General features: G+C 48.9%; 7 protein-coding genes across 7 annotated transcripts; 2 read left to right on the top strand and 5 right to left on the bottom strand.

Moving 5' to 3' along the window:
* Window positions 1–1,748: 1,748 nt before the first annotated feature.
* Window positions 1,749–3,321, bottom strand: LTR64_005399 (uncharacterized protein; the record flags this gene model as incomplete). Its single annotated transcript, XM_064899738.1, has 3 exons — window positions 1,749–2,661; window positions 2,711–2,851; window positions 2,906–3,321. The coding sequence occupies 3 exons, from the start codon at window positions 3,319–3,321 to the stop codon at window positions 1,749–1,751; spliced, it is 1,470 nt and encodes a 489-aa protein (XP_064753050.1).
* Window positions 3,322–4,247: 926 nt separating this feature from the next.
* Window positions 4,248–5,423, bottom strand: LTR64_005398 (uncharacterized protein; the record flags this gene model as incomplete). The annotated part of the gene is made up of 1 exon (XM_064899737.1): window positions 4,248–5,423. One exon carries the CDS (start codon window positions 5,421–5,423, stop codon window positions 4,248–4,250), a length of 1,176 nt encoding a protein of 391 aa, XP_064753049.1.
* Window positions 5,424–9,398: 3,975 nt separating this feature from the next.
* On the bottom strand, window positions 9,399–12,232 carry GLG2 (glycogenin glucosyltransferase; the record flags this gene model as incomplete). Its single annotated transcript, XM_064899736.1, has 3 exons — window positions 9,399–9,992; window positions 10,096–11,907; window positions 12,191–12,232. 3 exons carry the CDS (start codon window positions 12,230–12,232, stop codon window positions 9,399–9,401), a joined length of 2,448 nt encoding a protein of 815 aa, XP_064753048.1.
* Window positions 12,233–13,170: 938 nt separating this feature from the next.
* Window positions 13,171–15,768, bottom strand: LAS21 (major facilitator superfamily transporter protein; the record flags this gene model as incomplete). The annotated part of the gene is made up of 2 exons (XM_064899735.1): window positions 13,171–13,980; window positions 14,095–15,768. 2 exons carry the CDS (start codon window positions 15,766–15,768, stop codon window positions 13,171–13,173), a joined length of 2,484 nt encoding a protein of 827 aa, XP_064753047.1.
* Window positions 15,769–16,200: 432 nt separating this feature from the next.
* On the top strand, window positions 16,201–17,400 carry RAI1 (decapping endonuclease targeting mRNA; the record flags this gene model as incomplete). The annotated part of the gene is made up of 1 exon (XM_064899734.1): window positions 16,201–17,400. The coding sequence occupies one exon, from the start codon at window positions 16,201–16,203 to the stop codon at window positions 17,398–17,400; it is 1,200 nt and encodes a 399-aa protein (XP_064753046.1).
* A 344-nt stretch (window positions 17,401–17,744) lies between these two features.
* On the bottom strand, window positions 17,745–19,239 carry tit1 (tRNA dimethylallyltransferase, mitochondrial; the record flags this gene model as incomplete). Its single annotated transcript, XM_064899733.1, has 2 exons — window positions 17,745–19,121; window positions 19,171–19,239. The coding sequence occupies 2 exons, from the start codon at window positions 19,237–19,239 to the stop codon at window positions 17,745–17,747; spliced, it is 1,446 nt and encodes a 481-aa protein (XP_064753045.1).
* Window positions 19,240–19,610: 371 nt separating this feature from the next.
* On the top strand, window positions 19,611–22,343 carry LTR64_005393 (uncharacterized protein; the record flags this gene model as incomplete). Its single annotated transcript, XM_064899732.1, has 2 exons — window positions 19,611–19,851; window positions 19,897–22,343. 2 exons carry the CDS (start codon window positions 19,611–19,613, stop codon window positions 22,341–22,343), a joined length of 2,688 nt encoding a protein of 895 aa, XP_064753044.1.
* Between the last annotated feature and the right edge of the window lie 44 nt (window positions 22,344–22,387).

The raw sequence follows: 22,387 nt of genomic DNA, 5'->3' as shown, positions 1-22,387 counted from the left end.
TATTCTTGCCATGGAGGAAGAATCGTCGGGTCCTCTATATCGCCAATACGGTCGAGAGGCAATAAGGTCCCTTGTTCGTGGCTGAAGGACAGACCGAGTTTCTCTAGGTTCGGTGGAAGAAGCTTAACTATGGATTGCTGTCTGGTCATCCAGGATGGCATGTAAGGACTCCGTTCGCGATGAAAAACTGGAAGTAGCAGACAGCTTGGAATGTCGATGCTTTTCAGTGCTGTGAAGCCGGATATATCAAGACGGTTTTCGTTGTGGTCAAAGAACCAACACGAAGGAATGTGGAGAGATGTAGCTGAGTTTTCTAGAATTTGCAGGCCTTGTTGTACTGACGTGGGATTACACAGTATGGCATTTCCAGCAGATCCAGACAGGTTGGCTGATAATTTCAATCCCGGACAATTTTTGTATTCGGCTGTCCTTAGCATTTGTACTTTCCTCAAGCGCAAAAGGCTTTGCAGTGAGTCAAGCTTAAAATGCCATGGATCGAAGCAAAGCTCGCGTAGCGCAGGCAACATGTGGTAGTAGTCTTGGGTAGTCTCTTGACCATCTTCTGCTTCACGTGGCTCCTCTGACAAATCCGCGTGCAGGTGCACGACTTCGAGGCTGGGTACCCGGAACAAGTTCGTTATTAACTGACGTGGAAAAGGCTGACGACATTTTACTTGGATGGATATCTCTCTCAAATTGCAAAAAGGCGTGACCTGGTCAGTGAACGTGCCCAAGAGGGTTTCCAGATACGTGTCTGGAAGGGTAGAGATTGCTAGTTTCTCCAAAGACGTCGATTTAGTCAGCCAACCTAGGAAGCTTGTCACAGTACGACGCTCGTAGACCGGAGCTACCACAAAACGGACGCTCCGTACATAGTTAACAAAGTCTGGATGCTCGGACCAGGTCCTTAGCAGTAAATTGAGGCGATCGTAATATCGCCTTGGATAAAGTCCGATGCGGGCATCGGCAGCAGGTGCTCGAGTCGTGTCAACTCGCTCGAGAGAAAGGTCGCGATATATTGATGGTCGTACGACATCAGACAAGCGTTTGCAAGTCGTGGCTAGGGGCAGGTAGAACGGTTTTGCGGTGCTTCGTGGAGACGGGCTCCTTTGCGGTTGGTGCACTTCAAGATAGTCAATGATCGTCACAAGCAGCTCATTTGGGAGCTTGAGAAGGAAAGGTTGTTGTGTCTGCATGAGACCAGATGTTTGCGCAGTATTCCTGGAGTCATAAACGGTCACTTCGCTGGCTAGTCGTCTCTAGCAGCGCATGTATTGCGAAGGTAACTTCAATGCTGTCGATAAAGCTGTCATAAGGATAGTGACGTTATTTGGCCATTAGGCCGTAAATTACGGGTATTTGAGTTTACAGCTTTCGAAGTAAGGACTCATCGCACGTGGTGTTCGGCAAAGCGGTCTGGGCGGGAGCGAGGGAATCAGCAGAGAACCAAGATTTTAAGGTCTTTTCATCTTAGTCCCCCAAGCAAACCTTTACAATAAGCTGCGGCATTCGCTCACCTTGGTGTTGTCTACGGTACAGCCATCTGAGAGGGAAGCTAGTGGGCACTTCGTGCTTGCCCAACTTCTCGTCATGTTTCATTGTGTGTCTCTCGAAGTGCGCAGTTTTCTCTCTTCTTCTTGTTCGAGTTCCTTCTTCCAGCGTCAAATCGATTGGCCACACACACCAATAGACGCAAGAGGTGCGACACATTAATTATGTTCCAAAGGCCAAACGGATTTTACCACGTACTAAGCATATATCCAAGCCGTGTCATGCGGATCGACACCAAGATCCACAGATTTCTGAAACCCAGAATCGAAGTTGAACAGGGACTCATACGTTTCGAACGAGTGCTGCTGTAGTGGCGAAATAGTGGCAATGATGTTATCTACCGCTGAATCGTCCACTCCTGATGAATCTCTTGTTGCTTGGTCTACCCGAGTTGTCGACGCGGATTGTGTATCTTCCATTTTGTCGTAGAAGTGCCTGAGCATTTCCTCAGCCGAACCTGCGATACGATTTCTCTGCTTCATGACTTTCAATCTTGCGATCGCCTTTTGTATCGATTCTTGAATCTGACGATACGTATCCGACCCTTGTGCAGGCAGCTCAGTGACTACACCGGCCAGAAAGACTGAGGCGTCAATGGTATAGAACACGTTGCCATAGAGCTTGAATTGTGGAAATGGAAGTATCTGAAAGAGGTCCTCCTGAGTATCTAACTGGTCGAGTGCTGCCGAGACTGCCAACGCTCGGCTTGTAGGCTGAGAAGCAATGAAAGGCCGATGAAGGGCAATGATGACGGTGTTGATGTGATTCACTAGGCGTAAATATGATACGGATGAACGAAGTCGGTCAACGCTCGTCAAGCCCACGCTGTTGAACTTCGGCATCGTCGACCGCAGTTCGCAAATCTCATCGTGTAATGCCATGATTGCCAGATAGTCATTACGGCGCGCTCGATTCGACAAGATCGAAAGGACATCGTGTATCTTGTGAGCCACATGAAGGAGGAAAATCGTCGAGGCAAATGAGCAATCTTCGTAGGGTACAGGAATAATCTTTGCTGTGTCGTAGGGAAAATCGCAGTTCAAGAGGGTGGGTATCACGGCGTCCTCGCGATGAATAATTCGTGGTCTTTCCAGTCCCATCGCTAAATTGCTAGACTCATTTAGTGCTAAGAAGTTCGACGTGGAAGCGATATACTTACGCATCAAATATGAACAGGCGGGTCCACAAGCGCTTCTGGTGTTCCAGCTGCCAGACCGCAAGCAAATGGGGCTCAACATCTTGACCTGGTGCTGGCTCGATAGTATCGGGAAGATCATGGAGCCCGAGTTCTTGTGCTTGTCTGTAATTGAGATGTTAGCGATGTCAATCGTGGATCAGGTCAGGGTGTGGTTACCTGATCGCACTACCGAGCCGATTCCATGCCTGCGCTCCTCGTCCTGAAGTTTTCAACCAGTCTGCAGACACCAAATCATGTTCAACACTGGTTTCGCTGGGGTTATGTCTCCCGATCGTTTGCATAATGTGATCACCTGTAAAGTGGAACTTGTCTGCAAGCTGGTCACAAGACTCGTAGTCCTCCAATCTGAGTGCCCTAGCTGCTTGATGCTGAGGAGAAATACAATCGAGGGTTTGAGCAAGCACCTGCAGAAGTAGTGCAGGGAAATGTCGAATATCAAGAGTACTCTTTTCTGGGTGTGCCTGATCTAAAGCTCCTCGCCATTGGTCATAACGACGCCGAAAATGCTGTTCATCGATACACATGAAATGAAAAGTAGCCTCTCCAAAGTACAAGTCGAACAACATGAGCATCACTTCGTGGGGAGGTAGTAGAGAAGCGGTCCTGCTCTGCTGCTTTTGACGGTCCTGTTCGACCGTTTCTGTAGGTCGGATATGTGGCTGAATAATCTCTGACCTACCTAGACAGACTTTCTCTTGCATTCCATCCTGACCTCGAGTGAAGCTGTCCTGATGCAAAAGCGCAGCATTGCTAGAAGTTGAGGAGTAGCCTACCTGTCTTAGAAGGTTAGAGGGTACTGCTGGTTCCGAAATGCCATCGAAAATGTCGGACTCTGTGATCTTCGAGACAGGTCCGGTTGCTTCACGCGTTGATTGTTGAATGAGAGTTTTTCTGAGAGTCAGTCAGTAAGTTGTCGAGATTTGTGCGATAAGCGGTTACCTTTCTTCGCTAAAGATACACTTCTCTGGGATTCTTCTCGAGGTACAATGATTACACGGCTGTCGGCGATTGCATTTCTGTTTCCTTTTGTAACATTCCACGCAACTGGTCACAGGTCTTCTTCTCGATGACATAGTTGTGTGAGGTAGTGTCAAGCTGTAGTAGTTACACAGCTGCAATTGCCTGTCCAGATTCTACAACGGGTGGCAAACGCCTCATGTCAGTGCACCGTCTCGGCTATCGTGACTGCCTGCCTCTCGAAAGTCATGCCTAGATTCGGGTATGCTGGAGAGCCAATTCTAATTCGTGCATGCATGGAGCTGACGAACATTGCAGAGAGGCTCGACACGAAATCGACCACAACCATGCATGTCAACTCTACGTGTCTGGGAGCCGCGGATAACGATTGTCATTTCAATTGTTTCTCGTATCCGCGCCCCGCTATCCCTAGCTAAGGCCCCGGAGAACTTCGTTTCGCCTGCACATAATGCTTACTGGAAAACTACTGTACTTTGCTGTCTATACCTTGCCATGGTCACAACGCTATGAACCAGCCTTCTCATGTTCCAGCTGGTCGAATAGCCTTTGGTGGCTGAACATAATCGAACTCACCACAACTCTTCGCCAACGACACCTCACTTGCATGACTCGCACCTGTCTGCCTTGCATCCGCTCCAGCAAACATTGTACCACTCAAAAAGGTATGTGGGAATCCGGCGTCGAATTCATACGCCCCTTCGACCTGCGCAACCTCTTCTTCTGTCAAAAGCACTCCAATACTATTCATCGACCCCTGTAAGTGCTCAACTTTGCGCTGGCCAACAATCGGAAACACATAGGGACACTTCTGCATCACATACGCCAGCGCGACGTTCAACAAGGTCGTCTGTTCACCCTTCTTCTCGGCAATCTTCTCGAGTACCACACTGACAGACTTGTCTCTTTCGCTCGTAGGGATGAGATTTCTGCCCTCCTTCTTCTTCTCACGCTCTTCGAACCCTTTCTTGGTCTGGAATCGTCCCTGATTCAAGACGCCATAGGGAGCCAAGCCCATACCCTCAGCTTGACACATCGGAATGATGTCCCTCTCAAAGTCTCTCATTGTTGCATTCCACATTCCTTGGTAGACCACAAATTGCCTCAAACCGTGATCCCTGGCATACTGATTGGCCTTGCTGACAACCCAAGCCGGGGTATCCGATATACCTAAGTACAGAACTTTACCCTGGGCTACCAAATCGTTCAAACTATGCATCAGCTCTGGGATGCTGACTGTAAAGTCCCAATAATGTACGTAGTACAGGTCCACGTAATCCGTTTTCAATCGTTTCAGGGAGCCTTCTAGAGCCAGTTTCATCGACTTCGTACCAGTACCGCCTAAGTTGCTCTTGGTCTTGGGCTCGTAGCCGTCAACAGTAGATGGGGACACATTAGCATACTTCGTCGCAATTACCAATTCGTCCCGGTTCCCGCGTGCGGCCATCCATTCGCCAAGCCACTCTTCTGATTGACCAGCTTGGTACACGTTCGCAGTGTCGATGAAGTTGCCGCCATTTTTGTAGAAATGGTCAAGAATTGCATAGGCGGCATCTTTGCTGCACTCGCCATAGCGCTCTTTTTGTTTGTCACCAAAGGTCATGCTACCAAGACAGAGTGGTGAGACGCGTACGGCAGCGGTGGGGCTGAGTTGGCGATGACGAGCGAGCAGGGAATTCTGAGCGTTGGTGTTAGACATCTTGCCAGAGAAGTGGTTCGACAGCAGCGAGCAATAAGGCGGTAAAGTCAAGCAGCTGGTTTGCAGTACTGGACTCGTTATGAGGTTTGGTTTTCGATACGAGAAACCATTTTGATTGAGTGACAGATGAGATCTATATACGTTCCGGCTGCAACAGTGCTCTGTTCATCATCGTGAAGCCACGTAAATACGTGTGTAGTCGGAGTTAAGGTAGTCGGCGTCGTGTTGAGAACTCATTTCGATGTCATGTTCGAAGAGAATCTTTCTGCGCCATCGTTTGCACAGAGTGTGTCTCGGAAATTGCATCAGTTGTATGCTGCTTGTGCATGCGGCCGGCTTCGTCGGCAGATCGCACTCAGGTATTCTTGATCGGTGGTATTGGCATCGTCCTTGCTAGAGTGATTTTCAACGAACACTTGCAAACTTGCATCTTTGGTGCGTCACAAAAGTGACCCTTTGGCAGAGGTCTTGTATCGCCGTGTTAACGACTGTGGATCATTTCATGCAGGTGGATAAAGTTTCGGCCGACCATCAAGCTTTCAGTTCGTGTAAACTTCGGATGACACAGCGCGTCAACTCCTCTCACAACCGATCGAGCTGACAGGAGATTTTCAACTTCGTCAATTCTGCTTGAATACGATACAGGGCAGGCTTGTTGGTTTGCCGTCGCGGTGGCACGGAGGCTAACTGGAAGAACGCGGTTCGGGTGACCATCGTGGGCGATGCTAGTCGTAGTTGTGGGTGAGCAGCTCGGGCTCCAGATTAACTGCACTTCCTCCCTCATATATCGAATGGTCTTCGACATTCAGGAACACGTCAATGAATGTCTGCATCTCGAACCACTCGTGAACGGTGTTGCATATCGCTCAAGAACGACTTCCAAGGCCGCAATCGCAAAGCGCACACCGGTGCTTCTGCTTCCCTTGGAATCTTGAAACGTCCAAACACTCAGAGCAATAATAAGAGACAAGCACCGACCAATTCTTTCGTGAGCTTGTTCATCACCATTTGTCAACTAAATCGTAAATACTGATCATGCCATGTTGCACGTTTCACGCATCACACATATACTACAGACTGACCACGCTTGACAAATTGCTGGTTTCACGAAGTTCCTTTCCGTTCAGCAATCATGTGCTCACGCCTCGAAGGGAAGAGGAGCTCTAGTACGATTTTTGTGTTTCATATTGTCCCTGTACTACGTGCTTTCACTCACTCGCACTTCAAAATTTCACTTTTGCAGATACTATCCCTACAACTCGGCGGCGCAAGTGCGTTACTACTACGGGGCACATCGTCGATCGTCGAAAGAACACCTCCTGCTACTTTTGCAAGCCACTTTTGATCATGATCTAAACAACTCCGAATTGATCTGCCTCGAAATCTTCAGCTGACGCACAGATCTTGCCGCGATAATATTCCTTAGCTCATACTTTCAATGTCGTCCTTTGCGGACAGCGACCTTGTGCTTGCAGGCTACCTTGATGATGACTGCAAGAACGAAACATTCCGCACGGGGTTGAATGTAGGTACTTGTCTCTGGTCTTTCACCCAGTATGGCTCAATCTCCTTGAAGTGGCAGGCTCAAGGTATCATCGGTAAGCCAGCTGATCTAGGTACGCTCAATCAAATACTGATAGCGCCTTCTCGTCCAGGCAGTATATACCACTCAAAGCATGATTGCGAGAGCGGCGTCGATTTCTCCAGTCATCTTGTTAGTAGTGAACCTGGAAGCGGTCTGTGTATCGTGGTAAACGGCAAGCTTGCGACTTACGACGCCATAATGTTCGCGTCACGTACCGAGAGTTCAGTCGCTCCAACCACTACCAGCACCTCCGAAACCTCATCTTACACTACCTCATCGGAAACCATTCAGTCTACCTCGTCGTCCTACACAGAGACGGCGTCACCCGTTTCGTCTTTGATAACAGTATCGTCTTCCTCTCGTTCCTCTTTCACTACGTCTACCTCCTCTACTTTGACCACAGCACTGAATACCACGGGATCAGGAAACTCCACACAAACAGAAACCGGCTTGTCCACTACCGCCAAAGCAGGCATAAGTGCTGGTGCAGCAGTCGGTGCTTTCATTATTTTCGCCCCTCTCATATTCTATGTTCAGCGTCACTTACGCATATCATGGACGTCGCGTCGCGAACACCGACAGCAATATTTCTGAACACCAATGCTAAAGATCTACTGGGAGAACACCAGACACGAGTTCATGTCGAAACTGTAATATTGCACAACTTTGGAACAAGAGAGAGTCACGGTCAAGGCACTGGTTATATGATGTTCTCAAGCACAAAGGTTGTGACTCAGCGACCTACTTAGGCGAAAGGCGGAATTGATAATCAGGCGGTCAACACTTTGAACACTGAGCCGGTCGCAATGGCCAATATATTCGGACTGCACGTACCTATTGCGTCCTCCATGGAGCCGATAAGACATAGAAACATAGCGAGAAGAAACAGGCAAGAGAGAGTCAGAGGGCTACGGTAGCATCCCTGACCAAGACTTGATTTTTGATTTTTGATTTTTGAGCTGGACGGATATTGTCGAGTCGCAATCCAAGTCGAGGGTGAACTGGCCAGAAGTCTTGAGTTTCTGAGCTTCTTCCCACTACGTGCAGCGACACAATCGAGTGGACATACTGCTGACCCCAACGCAGATGAAGCGAGCTGTTGGTATGAAGACACTCATGCTATGTTTAGCAGCTACAAATAGCCAACAGCTTCACTAGCAAGGCGTAAAGAATACCAGCAACACCTACACTATTCGCCAAACATTGCACTTGTTGGTTGATACAAGGTATTGTCCTGACAGACGATGCAGACAACAGAATTACCTTGTGTTCTGTCTGGAGGTCAAACCACTGTGACTTCACAATCGTCCAGACGTTTCCCTTACGCAAGATTCAATCCTTACTGCTGCCATCGCAATTCAAACAGTACCGTGGACAGATACATATAAGTTCAAGCATGTACCACAGCAAGTCTCTCCCCCTGTCATGAGCACATCCCATATCCCATACCCCGTACCATCAATCCCAGTCCTTCCACCAAAACACACTCCTTCATAACAATGAACACACAACAACTCATCCACTACCAAAACCTCCCTTACGAGATTCAGCTCCGAGTAGTCAAGAACCTCCTTCCAAAAGACCTCGTCGCATTCGCTCGCACTAACACCGAGTCCCTTAACGTCGCGGACGTTGCACTCCAGGACGACTTAAGGAGTCTGGCGGGACGTGGGAAGATTGATGCGTTTAGGGAGTTGGTTACTATGACGAGGGTGGTTGAGGCGCGGAGGCACAGTGGTAGTGTTGCGGCTTCTAAGGCTCAGGCTGAGGCTGCTGGTGGGAATGAGTCTCAAAGCAGGAGGGAGTAGCTAGAAAATGCCAAGGTTAGCTATTACGCAGAAGACAGAGTCATTTCAGTATCACTGCGAAGCGTCGATTGACGGGGGAAGGCGGGTAGTAGAAGCTGTGTCATTTTTGGTGCGAATCTTGTGTCAATCTTTTCGCTTCGGCACTGACAATTTGCAAGTCATCACCAGCGCAAACTAGATCCTACAAGAACTTCTCACAACCCTCCAAATGTCAGACTTCATAAGATAGCCTTGTCCGACAAGAGTCAGTAAACGATGTGCTGAGGGGACGATCAAATATCATTTCTCGGCTCGTGCAAGTGCGGATGTTAGACTTCTCCGCACCTCAAGTCGGACTCCAGTATTAATCCACGTAAAAGCCCATTGGATGCAGTACTTTTTGAAGTGGCTCAATCAACGCACCAGGGTATAGCCCCGAACGCCAAATGATGCTCTGAAAACAAACGTCGTTCACAATCAGAATTCCTCGACAATAACGCATCCGTCATGCAACAAACAAGGCACATACCTCCTCATCTGACTTCTTCGTTTCGTACATCGTCTTTGCTCTTGCTGTCTCTCATCTTTCCTCTGATTCACCTTCTAGGCGACGGTCGTTGGTGATATGATTGCTTCTTCTTCTGCGTCTCGCGCAGCTTCCTGTAACGCTTCTTTGAGTGCAGTAGTCGGTGGCTCATTACCCGGGGGTAAGTCTGATCTGGTCTGGGTCGGACTGAGTGAGGACCCACTGTAGTCGAAGGAATCCGTATGATGATGCGTAGCTGTACTCACCTCGTCTGCTTCGTCACTCATATACCCTGGAGAATTGAGCACCGAGGTTTTCTCCGACGCAGCTTCTCCTTCTAGGACAATTGGATTAAATCTTGTCGGACTCTTGTGTCCAGTGGCAGTCATATGAGGATGAGCACTAGCTACCAAGCCTTCGTCTCCTAGTTGGTCATCGTCCGCTTGCGTGATCTCGAAATGAGGCTGTCGAAGAATAGGTTTCGTTGGTCCCTTTGCTCTTCCATGGCTAGCATTCAAGGCCTTCATGGCTGCTTCAATCGCTTGTTCCGCGCTCTTACTTTCGGGCATGTCTCGTTTCGGAGGAGTCTGCGATTTCGCGATGGGATCTTCGTCGCCGGTCATTAGGAGGCTTTGCCGTCTTTGAAGCTCCTCGAGTTTGATGATTGGATTCTGTTGACCACAATGTTGGCATGTGAGATGCAAAACGCCGTCATATTTAAGCAAAACTGGATTGGGAAATGTGCGGGAGGGACTTGGAAGTGAAGCGACGAACCCATTCATCTTGTTGTGGTACTCCTTGAGCCACTGGTAAATCACCTTTGCTAATTTCTTCAGCTATGCCAAAATAGTTCGTCCTACGGATGGGGGCTGGAGTTACAGGCAAACTTGGCCGCTCGACTTCTGTAGGGAAATCAGTTAATCTCAGGCTGGTTCGTCGCTCTCTGACGGGTGGTAGGTCATCCGTTCCGGTTTTTGATCGCGAATCATGGACAACCTGTATGGGTGCCTTCCGAGGTTTGTTGAAGCTTTCTATGAATCGAGTAATGTCCGGATCCTCGTCCCATTTGTTCGTCTGTTGTGAAAAAGCATCCCAAGGATTGTCAGGTGGGCGTGATCCTCTCGACTGGATATCGCCAACTAGACCAGGAGTATGTATTGTTCCAACACCTATTTGACTCATGCTAGGCGTGGTAGAAGCCATGGTTGGATCTGGCGCGAAGTATCGTGTGGGTTTAGGCGCCCTAGACTCCCATGGAAAGATGTGTCGTAGTGGAGAGGGTGGCCTTTGATCCTGATGTGGCTGCGCTGAATTTGAGGAAGTAGCATGCCTTCGCCTCTCATCTGGTTGAGGTTCCAGCATGGGCGCTACATCAGGCACTGGTTCGTCCACTGTCGTAGGTGCAAGTTCTGGCTCTGGTGGTGGTGGTGTCGACTCACGCGACTTCGGAAATACTCTTGTTGCCTTTGGTAGTCCTTTCTCTTCCCATGGGAAAATGGCTTTAGGTGGAGCCGAAGGAGTTGGTTTCTGCTGGGGAATATCATACCACATATCTCGTGGTGGTTTTGGATACTGTGTAGGTGGCTCGAATAGCTGTTTACTGTCTGACATCTCATATTGCTGTGATGGAAAATTCGCAGCTTCGGGCTTCGAGCCGGTTGGAGGTGGTTGAATAGCTGGCTGCCAATCAGTGTGTGGAGCTGACCAGCGCCTTTGCTCTTGCGTAGACATTGGTTTAGTCTCTTGTCGATCTATCCTTTCCTCCAGCGCAGGCTGGTCGCCAAATGGCCTTTCCATAGCTGCTTGATTGTGTTCAGGCGCTGTAATGTGTATGCCAGGCACCGACTGTGGCTGTGGCTGAGTTATCTGATATCCGTGGCTACTTCTTGGTTCAGATGCTTGCCCAGTAAGCTGATATGCAGGTTGGTGTGGAGTCTCTTCACCGCGTACATAATCTTGTACCTTTTTCTGCGGTTGCACGAACTGGTTGTAATCTACAGGAGCTGGTCTCCTGTAATGCCTGTCGTAGACTGACCACCATCTTGCTAGCAGCTCACTGTACACGCCGTGATCTCCTGTATGGTCTCTCCCTCTTGTCCATGGTTTATCTGCACCAATGAAGTGTATTATGTTGATACTACTTTGGAAGTGCCTGTATGCGGGCACGTATTGGTAGTTCGCATTTGGAGTGCAATTGTAGATGAAGCTCAACCTTTCCCAGTCGACAAAATGCATGTTCAGCAAGCCCTGATCCGCACCATCGAAGCTGATTCCCCTTCTAGCCAGAGCTAGCAGAGAATAATAGTCACCCATGTTCGGATTGAAGACCATCAGACCAGAATTGAAACAATCTGGCCAGCCCACATCTGGCACAGCGGCAAAGTTCGTGTCCATGGAGAGGAGTTCGTTCGGGGCTCGCAGGGCAACCATATCCGCGTCGAGGTAGATTATTCTCTTATACTGTGTCAACTTCCATAGCTCGATCTTGGTAAAGGTAGATATCAGGTCGGGCCTGTTCATAAGATAGAGGTTTGCGGGCTGTTGGTTGGCAATCTGCTCGACAGGGACGATGTCATCGTATACGGTCTGTTTAACTATCAGTCATGCTCTTTGATAGCAATCTTTTGCTCCGACCTGTAGCTCTTTTATTGTCGTCTGTGACAGCTTGTCGAGTACAACACATGCAATCAACTTTGCTTTTGCACCTCGATCGCGTAGGGAATGTCCTAAAACCATAGCACCTGAGGGAATTAGTGTTCAGTCCTCGAGTATCAGCTTTGGCATGTCTACTGACCTGGCAGGTAGCTATCTGTCATAACGAGCTAAATCGACCATTAATGCTTGTCAATCTTCTACGGATAGCACTCACTGTGGCGTAGACAGCGTAGAGCGCATCACGTTGAAAGGCCATGATGGACACTGGTGCCAGCTACTGTGGTGTGCGAAACAGAAACCCGAGCTCCAACTATGCATGTGGCTCTGAACTCAGGAAAGAGTATGCAAAGATGACCACGCTGTCGCAAACGGCAGAATGTTTGCAAAAATAACAAGACCAAATCAACAACGAAGACCTGCACGCACGGCGAGAAATGCAACTATTGATGATGGTATCGATGTGCCAGTGTTGCTCGACAGCTTTGCCGCCTCGAAATCTCCCCGCAAGGAAGTGACAACACCGTGCAGCACCCGATCGAGTCTAGCATCTGCAATAGCTTTGGTGGGCCTTTCAACGTCCAACGCGACCAGCGTTTGATTTGTTGAGCTTGGATCTGATCGATGTCTTGCTGCAGCTTGTCTTGTGACATTTGCACGACGAGTAAAATACGTATCCATAAGCGACATTGCTTCAGGCAGGCATTAGCTAGAACTAACTGGCTCACGAGGACCTGTAAGGCGGTGAGCAATCATGAGACTCTTTCGCACATTTCACCACTGCGAGATCTTGCAACGATAGTCCGGAAAGAGCGACAGCCTCACAACACGAGAGGTGGAGACCAGATCTATATTGACGTTACTGAATGAACAACTGTAATTTTGATAGCTGCAGGAAGGTTTGCTCAGAGGCTTGCTAGCGGGTCTGCAAGCTTTAAAAATGTGGGTGCGTCATTCGGTGGATTGAGGGCCGATTGAGCCAGTATAACCTCAAGATGGCTCGGCAAGTTGGACGCATGCACTTACTCGTCCATTGACCTCACAATTGCTGATGCTGTGTGCCACTACAGCACGTACCGCCTCGAACCTTAGGTCTGAGAAGTGTAGCACGAAGATAGAGCAAGTCGCCAGACTGCCTTAAGGTTCAACTCAACAGTTTCGTGTTTTCAAGCCTTCCGCAAGCAAAAATACTGTAATCTATACGCTAGCCATTCCGGAAATTACACCGGGCAGGAATCCGTTAACAACCATGTGCTGCGCGAACGTCCAAGCCATCATATACAAATATTTCGGCGAGAAGACTGTCCATACGAACAGATGTTCGCGCAGCACATAACACGCTAGCATCACCGTCGACGCGTGAACGGCTGCGAATTGACTCAAGATACTGAACCAGTCCGTCCAGGATCTCCCCTGGCTGTCATTCCTGACATTCGATCGCAGAATGCATGTAGTTGCCGATGTCCACCAAATTGGTCCTGCCCAGTTGCTGACAAAGGTTAGGATACCTACCATCAACACGTTGTATCCTGCAATACCATTGTACGCGTTGGAAAGATCGACCGAAGAGATGGCGTTTGTGCCACCGAAAGCATAGAAGCTTGAATACTGCATCATGAGCATAGTCAATAGTGTTTCGAAAGCATGTAGTCGTCTACCCTTCCTGAGTGCACTGAGCTGTAGGTGGAACAAGAGGAACAGAGGTATGTTGACTGTCCGTGTTTGTGTCATGAGGAATAGTGACACGATATCGTGAATCGTCTCCAAGAACGACGAAAGGTGCTCAGGGCTGGCCCATGGAGTCTCTGCATAGAGCGATAGCACTATCAGGTTTGCCAATCCTAGAAATACCACTCTTGCAAGACTCGTCAGTGGGTATTGAGATGCGAACTTCAGGATGGGGTCAAGAAACCCTAGACCTTTCATCAACTCTGGCGCTTCCGCAGCTGTGAATGCCAGCTTGAACACTAGTGCACTCGAAGCAACAAGTACAGGCAGCAAACCCGCCTGCTTTAAGTTCAGCGTGGTCAGTCTGTTGCGCAATCTTCGTTGCACTATCGCATAAGTGAAGAAAACAGAGGTCCATAACAGCCAAGGCGACCTGTTAAAGACTTCTCTTACCAGATCTGCTTCGCCAGCGTACTTTTGTCCAGTCTGGTTGAAGCGCCGCACAATTCCGAACAGGACGCATGAACCAATACTGCGAATAAGCGTGCCAGAATCTTTTGTGTCAACTCGTTGCTGCCTGACAGCCAGACTGACAAGCCAAGCACTTGTGATCCAGTACCAGAATTGGTGTTCCTCTTCAACGTAGCTGCTTGCGAACATGGTTGCAGAATAGGTCGCTTGCATGAAAAAGAAGAAAATGCTGGTGAATCCAGATTTGTTGAGATGTGTGTCATAGCTAATTCTCGGAGGAAAGCAACAAAGTACAGCTAGCACAATTCCCAGAAACATCAATTTCTCATTATACTTGCTCGCTGTACCACTCAGCTGAGCCTGCGCCTCTGTCAGAAAAGAGCTAATGAGTTGAGTGCCATCTCTGATGAACATGTACTCGTCGCTCGTGAAGGACTGGTGCATTTCCTTGACAACCAACCATTTACAAGCTAATCGTTGCTTCCCGGGTAGTGCCGCCTTGTTAGTACAAAGGGCCAGATCTCCGATTAAATCGAAAGCCTCAGGATATGTCGCATAAGCAACTTGTTGGATCTGTTGCGCGTTCTGGTAGAGGAGGTTATGGCGGTCTGCCTTGCTCTTCCACAGGGCTAGCATTTTCGGGATGATGGCACCTAGACTATTCTTTGGGACTGGAAAGCCTAGCAAAGCAGCCAACGTGGGAGCAACATCAGACTGATCTACCTCGTCGTAGAATCTATAATCTTGGGAATATGGTTGCGGACTTGCTTGACCCTCGAAGTACTCCTTGAACTTAGGGGAGATGAACGTAAGAGCAGTGGACACCTCGCCGGCTGAATTGGCACCATGATTGCCAGCTTCGTTCATGCCATGGTCGCCCAGCAGCACAAGCAAGGTTGACTGTAGGTGATTTTCTTGTTCCATTGCACTGTAGATTTGTTGCACAATAGAGTCCATCTCAAGCTGTTTAGCAGGCATATTAGGCCCTCGAGGTCCAGTCTTATGCCCGATATGATCAAGACCAAGATAATGCATGATCATGCCTGACCAGTCCTTCCTTCGGAGCTCATCCGGGATGTGCCGAGTTACATTGTTGTCAACCTCTGTGAAATCAGACACGAAGAAGCTTGTAGTGCCATCTGCACGGTCGAAGAAGTTTGGAAATAGCCTCAACCATGTATCGTCGCCATACATTACCAGCTTTCCTTCCGGCTTTGCCTTGAGTTGAGCTAGCCACGAGTCTTGTGTCGCTAAGGTTGATGAGGTATCTGATTCTGCAAAGTTCAACACTAAATCCAGGAAGCTCGGCACAGACCCTGTGGTGATCGATTTGACCCTAGGCATAGTGATAGTAGGCGGGCTAGCATGACCGGTAAATGGTATGGCAGCGCCGGACCTGATTAGGCCTTGCGTGAAGTTGAAGCTGGATGCATTTCCGTAGACAAAATCACTTCTCAGAGCGTCGACGACCATAAAGATTACCTTGTCGAAAGGCGCTGGGACCCTTCCAGGAGCATCCTCTGGCCATGTCGCAAGGCCAGGCAGAACGGCTTTGTGTGGGAAGAACCCTTTGGCGAAGACCAGGATCGCTACTCCGAGGACGAGGTTCCTGGCAACCAGCGCGATCTTGGTGGATAGACTGTCTTGTACCCTCATGGTATTAAGAGTGCGTGCCTCAAAGACTTCGTTTGGCAAATCAAGACAGCGCGAACCACGTCCGTATGCTGCTCCATCTCACTCTTCCCATAGTCTTGGTAATGTACAGCAGAAGGAGAAATGTGATTTTAAACGTGTCAAATCAGGAGATTGGCTACGGGTGACCGCCTATACCATACTGGTATGACGCAATGAGCCAGCCACTTCTACTTCGAAAGCAGCTATGCGGAGCTGCGTTATCCAACTTCGTTGCCAACCGTAGCAGTCATTCTCACGCGACATCATGAAGATCGAACAGTGAAGCCTTTGTTAGCTATTGTGACACGAAGGTCGGTAGAGAGCTTCCGCCTCTACAGCTTTCGAGCGCTTCCATTTCAGAGCAACATCATGTATTACACGCGTCTGTGACGTCTTTATGACCACCAAGTCAGTATGTCTCGACCTAATACCTTTTCCATCCATCCTATCAACAAGTTCAGCAACCTAGGTGCGGCAGTACGACGTCCACGTGAAATCACCTGTTTCTCGTTCGACGAAGATCACAAATACAGACAAGACGATTCCTCGTTACGATACTACTACGCTCCACTTCTCCCAGCCGACCTAAACAAGGGCTTCGACAGCTTTCGCAATCTAGATGATACAGCGGACGATCACCTTGATGGACTGCTACAGGCTCTAATACACTACGAGGGCGAGAAGAAGGCCAAGCTAGATACAGACTTCGTGACATGGCGCGGCATGATGACCAAGATCATGATTGTGCCATTTTCGAACCTCGATAGCTGGGAGATGAATGCAACCATGTTTCAAGACACTATCTTCATTGAAGAGAACCATGATAAAAAACTAGACAATCGCCAAGAACAGTATGGTCAAGCTCCTGTTCGAGGAGCTATGAGCCAGGATCTTATGAGCTATTGGGGCTACAAGTTCGAGGCCATCTCCTTACTCAATCAGCATTGGTGCTACACAGATCGCAAAAACATCGAAACCAGGGACGATCTTCAGGTGAGCAACTACGCGCAATACTGCTCCATCGTCCGCACTGGCTTCGGAAAGTCGAAAGTCGTCATTGGAGGAGAAGTCGACGCGGTCAAGGATGTCAAGCCACCAGAACAAGGTGTACCAGTAAACTGGGTAGAGCTCAAGACCACCTCAGAACTCGTCAATGAAAAGGAACAGACCAAGTATGAGCGAAAGCTGCTCAAATTTTGGGCACAATCTTTCCTGCTTGGAGTGCCGAAGATTATTGTTGGCTTTCGAGACCAACAAGGCTGGTTACAGAGATTGGAAGAGCTTGATACACAGACCATACCTGACAAGATTCTGAAATCTAGCCGTCGACTATGGGACGGACAAATTTGTATTAATTTTGCTAGCGTTTTTCTTGAGTGGTTGAAGAGTACAATCACAACCGAAGGCGTTTGGCGAATTAGGAAGCGAGAGAAATCACCAGTGCTAGAGGTCTTCAAGCTGGAAGAATCTGGTACTGGGAACATTCTGTCAGATCCCTTTATTGAGTGGCGTACGACTATCTTGCCTGGACTCCTGCCAGTACCAAATGGTGAACCTGACTTGAAGGAGAAACCAAAGGACCTCCATCGAATAGCTGATCCCCAGCCACCCTAACAGCTGCCTCACCCGGTCGTGCCGCTGAGTTAATTCGATCATGCTGTGATCGGCAATGAGCCTTGAACGCGGAGTACCTTCATGGGAGCTGATGCTAACAGTTTCCGCTCGACTGCCTGGATTCCAAGCTTATCTTCGCCTCGCCTTCGACCACAAAGACCAAAGACATGCTACAAAACAGTGGCTATTCACGAGTGCATGACCTGAAGTCATGGGTGGAGCTATTGGTTATGATGCCACCACTTGCAGGTGGGCTGCGCAGCAGTCTGACTTCTATGATCGTCCAGTTCGTTCTGGTCAGGTGAGTCCTTCGCCGCTTCGTCTCTAGGAATCGGTTAGTGCATTCATCCGGCAACACCATCCTCGCTCCGTGCAAACGTCGTCGCTACGCCTGTTTCCTGTCGTGAAAGATATTCGTCGCGTTTTGAGCGTTTTCGAAAGCCAGCTAGCACTTTCTGGTGCCTGCGGCTTTTCAGGTGTACCTGCCACTCCTGGTCGTTCATCAGAACAGTATCGCATGTTTCGCATACATGTGTTTGCCGTATCAGACCTTTTTGCTCTTTCATCTGCGTGAATGTACGTGTTGCAAGCTCAGACGTTGCATAATTAGCAGGTAGCGCCTCCCCTGCAATGAAGCAATCTACAATCTGCGAACTGGGCATAAACACTGATTCGGTCCAGTTTTGAAGGTTCGTACTATCCAGCAGAAACATCCTGTCCATAACATTAGCAGCCTTCAAGGCTTTGGCGAGTCGACGCCGTATCCATCGATTCTGCGTGTTGGCATATTGTCGAGTAGCGATCTTCACGAGATCCAGGCCTTCCTCCAAGGCTTTAGAAACACAATCGTCCTGAACCATGCCTTTCTCGTGGTCTTGACGTTCCTGCATGTCCAGCCATGACCAAAGTTGTTTGTATCCAATGGCGACCCAGATACCTTTCGTCAGATCAACTTCTAGTCCATCGAACTTCGCTTGCTTCTCCACCTTACGCATAGCTTGCACCTCTTCCAGCATGCCCTGTTCTACCATCGTGTCCACCCTGGCATCCAGACGTGTCTGCAAAGTCTTGCTTTCTGCATTCAGCCAAAAGATCAACGGATCGTATCGGAGGTGTGAGCCTCCTTCGGAAGGCGAGGTCTCTTTTCGAGCCTTTTGTGCTGCGTAGATTTCCGAGGCCTTCTGTCCAGATTGAAGCCAGATTTCTAGTGCTCTTTGGACCTTCCTTCTGTCTTTTGGATGCCAGGTTTTAGCTGCTTCGGGGTCGACTTCTAGCAGCTTTGCGTATATTGCTTCCGTGGGTCCTTCTAGAATAGTGAGGTCGGATCGTTTCTGACCGTCGATTAAAGCAGCGTTGTCGACATCCTCTGCAGTCTCTGAATCACTTCCGCTCTCGTTACCATTCTCACTGTCGTCCAAGACACCGTTCAGTAAAGCACCTTGGAACAGCAAACTGTAGACGTAAAAGTTGGTGCCTCCAACCAACACAGGCAGTTTTCCACGCTCGCGAACCTGCCCAATTATCCTTGAACTCTCGCTCACGAAGTTGTGCACCGTCCACGGCTTTTCGTGAAGTTCGATCTGGTCGAGAAGATGGTGAGGAATACCATTTCTCTCAGCTTCAGGAATTTTGTTGGTTAAGACTGGAAGTCCGCTGTACATTTGCATTGCATCTGCGTTGATGATTTCGCCATTGAACTTGGTCGCAAGCTCGACTGCTAGCTGCAACTGTGTTAGAGACGTTAACAACAATTGAAAGGCTTTGACGTACTTTGGACTTTCCACTGCCCGTTGGGCCAAGAACCACAATCAAAGGCGCCTTAGGAGGAGTTTTAGCCATGGTCGATACGCATCGTCTCACAAGCCTCCCTCCAAGCAGCATAACCAAGTCTCAAAAACAACATGTTGCCAAAAACACGGACAGATGAGACATCATGGTTTCGCTGATTGAGAGATAGGTGTGAATTGAGGCAAGCAGCCTCATGCCGCTAAGCCTCGTACTGAAAGAATGCCTTGGCGCCAACGCCAAAGCTCCGCAATTCCGCTGTCGAGTTCCAACCACTTCCCAAGAGTTACACTTGTCCCGAATACCACTGCGTGTCTCGACCGAGTCGAGGTCACAGCGCTGCTAGGAGCCGTTATGCAGCACTCAGAGTCATACGGCTTGCTCGACTATCGTGCAACTTAAATGCACGTTGCCGAAGTCGCGCAATGGACGCGACACGTTATGAGCACCGTGATGGTACGATGAACAACAACAGTGGCGCTGGCTCTCAATTCAACAATAATGGTGCTGGTAATCAGGTCAACTGGCCAGGACCAGATGGGACTGCTACCTTCAATTTCGGCAGTTCCGCAAACCACTCAAGCAGTTACGGAAATGTTGTCGTCAGTGGGCAGGCTCATTTGGGCAACCAGTACAACTTTTACAATCATCCGAGCCCAGCTATACGTAAGCTACCTGCAGTACCGGTAACAGGAGTCTAAGGTGTACCAGCAGCGTCAATCGTCGTTAATCCCAAAGAACAAGTCATGGCTTTGCTCCGAAACGACGAGACTTTTTCCCGGTATGCGCAAGTCGAAAAGTCATTTGGGAACAGCTTCTCGTGGCTCTTCGAAAACGAGGGCCTCGGATTTTCAAGGTGGTTGGAAGATGACACAAGCTTGTATTGGATCAGAGGTAAGCCCGCATCAGGCAAATCGACCCTGATGAAGATGGCGTATAGTCATCCCAGAACTCAGGCCATTCTGAAAAACAGTGACTGCAGAAGAGCCGGAGCAGCCTTCTTCTTCCATGACCGTGGATCACTTTATCAGAAATCATTCGTTGGGCTGCTCTGTAGCATATTGTATCAAGTTCTGAGTGCCCTTCCAGAGCTTATCGAGCACATTCTACCTGCGTTTGGCTCTACCCTCACAACTCTCAGGACTAGAAGGTTACATCAGGATATTACCCTCTCTTTGGCGGAACTGCAGACTGCATTCGAACTAGTCTCCACGCAGACCGTTTATTCGGTGCAGATTTCACTTTTCTTAGATGCTCTGGACGAATACTCAGGCAAACATGAGGACATTGCTAAATTTCTGGTTTCCACGGTAAGAACAGCAAACTCACTGACTGCATCAACTAGAATCAAAATATGTTTTTCGAGCCGACCTCTGAACATTTTTCTTGACTACTTCTCAGAGATCCCGGGTTTTTTCATGCAAGATCACACTATTGCGGACATGGAGATTGTAGTGGATACCATCCTTCGTGGAAACCGGAGGATGGAGCAGCAACTTGATAGCGAAGATGGTCTTGTCAATGGTCCCGTTCTGCTTCTACGGCAGCAGATCCTCGAACGTGCGGATGGGGTTTTTCTTTGGGTTCGACTTGTGCTGGACGAACTGCTAGAGGCATTTTGTGACGGAGCAGACGTTGTCCAGCTGAACACGCTTCTGGAGTGTATTCCTAATGATTTGAACGAATTCTATCTTAGGATTTTGGATCGGATACCACAGAAGTACAAGGAGGACGCCCTGATCATGCTGGACATCGTGCGATGTGTTCTTCAACCTCTGAATGCAGAAGCTTTCTACGACACCTTTCGCAATGCACAGTCGGAGAAACTGGCGACCTTTGAATTCTGTAATATGAGTGTTGGTTTGTTGGATAGACTCGAGAGGCTGCTACGTAGCCGCACAGGCGGCCTCCTAGAACTGGTCGAAATTGAGAGCCAGAAATATGACATTGGTCGGGACGTGGATGTATATCGAGTGCAGTTCATCCATCAGACGGTCAAAACGTTCGTACAACAGTCGAACACACGCCTGCGGCTTCACAAGCGGGCTTCTAGCACTACCGGTTTTGAGTACTATCTGAGGGCACAGTTTGCAGCTGCCGGACGAGTCTATAGGCTAAGCGATAAACATATGAAGACTCGGCTTGAGGGTATCTTGGGGTACAAACTTCACGAGTTTCAACTGCCTGTGCACTTTTCGATTGGCCTTCTAGAAAACATGGCGTACGCGGAAGTAACTACTAGGAAACCATTGACAAACATCTTGAGATTGGCTACAGACGAAGCAGTGGTAGCAGCGTATCACACGCGCCTGTGGACAAAAGATACAATGTATTCAGCAATAAACACAGTCACGGAGTTGGCAGCTGTAGCCGGGCTCCATCTCTACCTGAAAGAGCACTTCACGAATCGTCCATTGCCTGCGCCTGAAGCCGATCGGCTGTTGTGTATCGCGTTGGAAAGTTTTGAGATGGGCCTGATGTCTATTAATTCACTGACAGAAGTCTCCTGCTATCCTTCAGTCGTTGATACAATACTGCAGGCCATGACAAGAGACACGCCCGAAATAAGGCTTGAGGCATTTGAAGAATTGTGTCGTATCAGCGTCGATACCCTTCGTCCTGAAGGAGTCTGCTTTTTGTATGAGGCCATAGAGCTTTTCTTACAGCATGGTCAAGACGTAAACATGCTTATGCAATTTGAGATTAGAGGACGCGGCATTGTGAAGAGCACAGCACTACATTTTGCTGTGCGGAATTGCAATATGCAACAGGTCACTCTCTTGTTGCGTTATGGTGCATTGGTAAACACGTTGAACACGTTTGAGCAAACGCCTCTCGATGTGGCTTACAAGGGAATTTGGCAGGACTCAGGTGAGAACGATTGTCAAGAAATGGTCACGATCATTGCACGACTGCTCGATACTGGAGGTAAAATCACTTCAAAACGAGGCAAGACATGTGTGGATGTGCACCTCCAACGTCTTTGGCAGGCTTTCCAGCAAAATCGAGAATTACATGATGCTACTGGTGAGCATCTTGTCGAACGAATTCTCCATCCGCCGATACTGGTTATAGGAACGAGCTTCAATGGCGTCCACAGAACCATGGCCTGGGTCAAAGACAAGATATCTAAGAAGTCAGAGGGAGCCACGAAATAAAGCCTACGGACGTGCAGCCCAACTAAGAAGTACTTGCAGCGCAC

Source organism: Lithohypha guttulata (genome assembly GCF_036872675.1).
Source record: "Lithohypha guttulata strain CCFEE 5908 chromosome Unknown scaffold_4, whole genome shotgun sequence".
Classification (NCBI taxonomy): Eukaryota; Fungi; Ascomycota; class Eurotiomycetes; order Chaetothyriales; family Trichomeriaceae; genus Lithohypha; species Lithohypha guttulata.
Note: the sequence above shows the minus strand (reverse complement) of the source record. Positions and strands in the feature narration are given on the sequence as shown.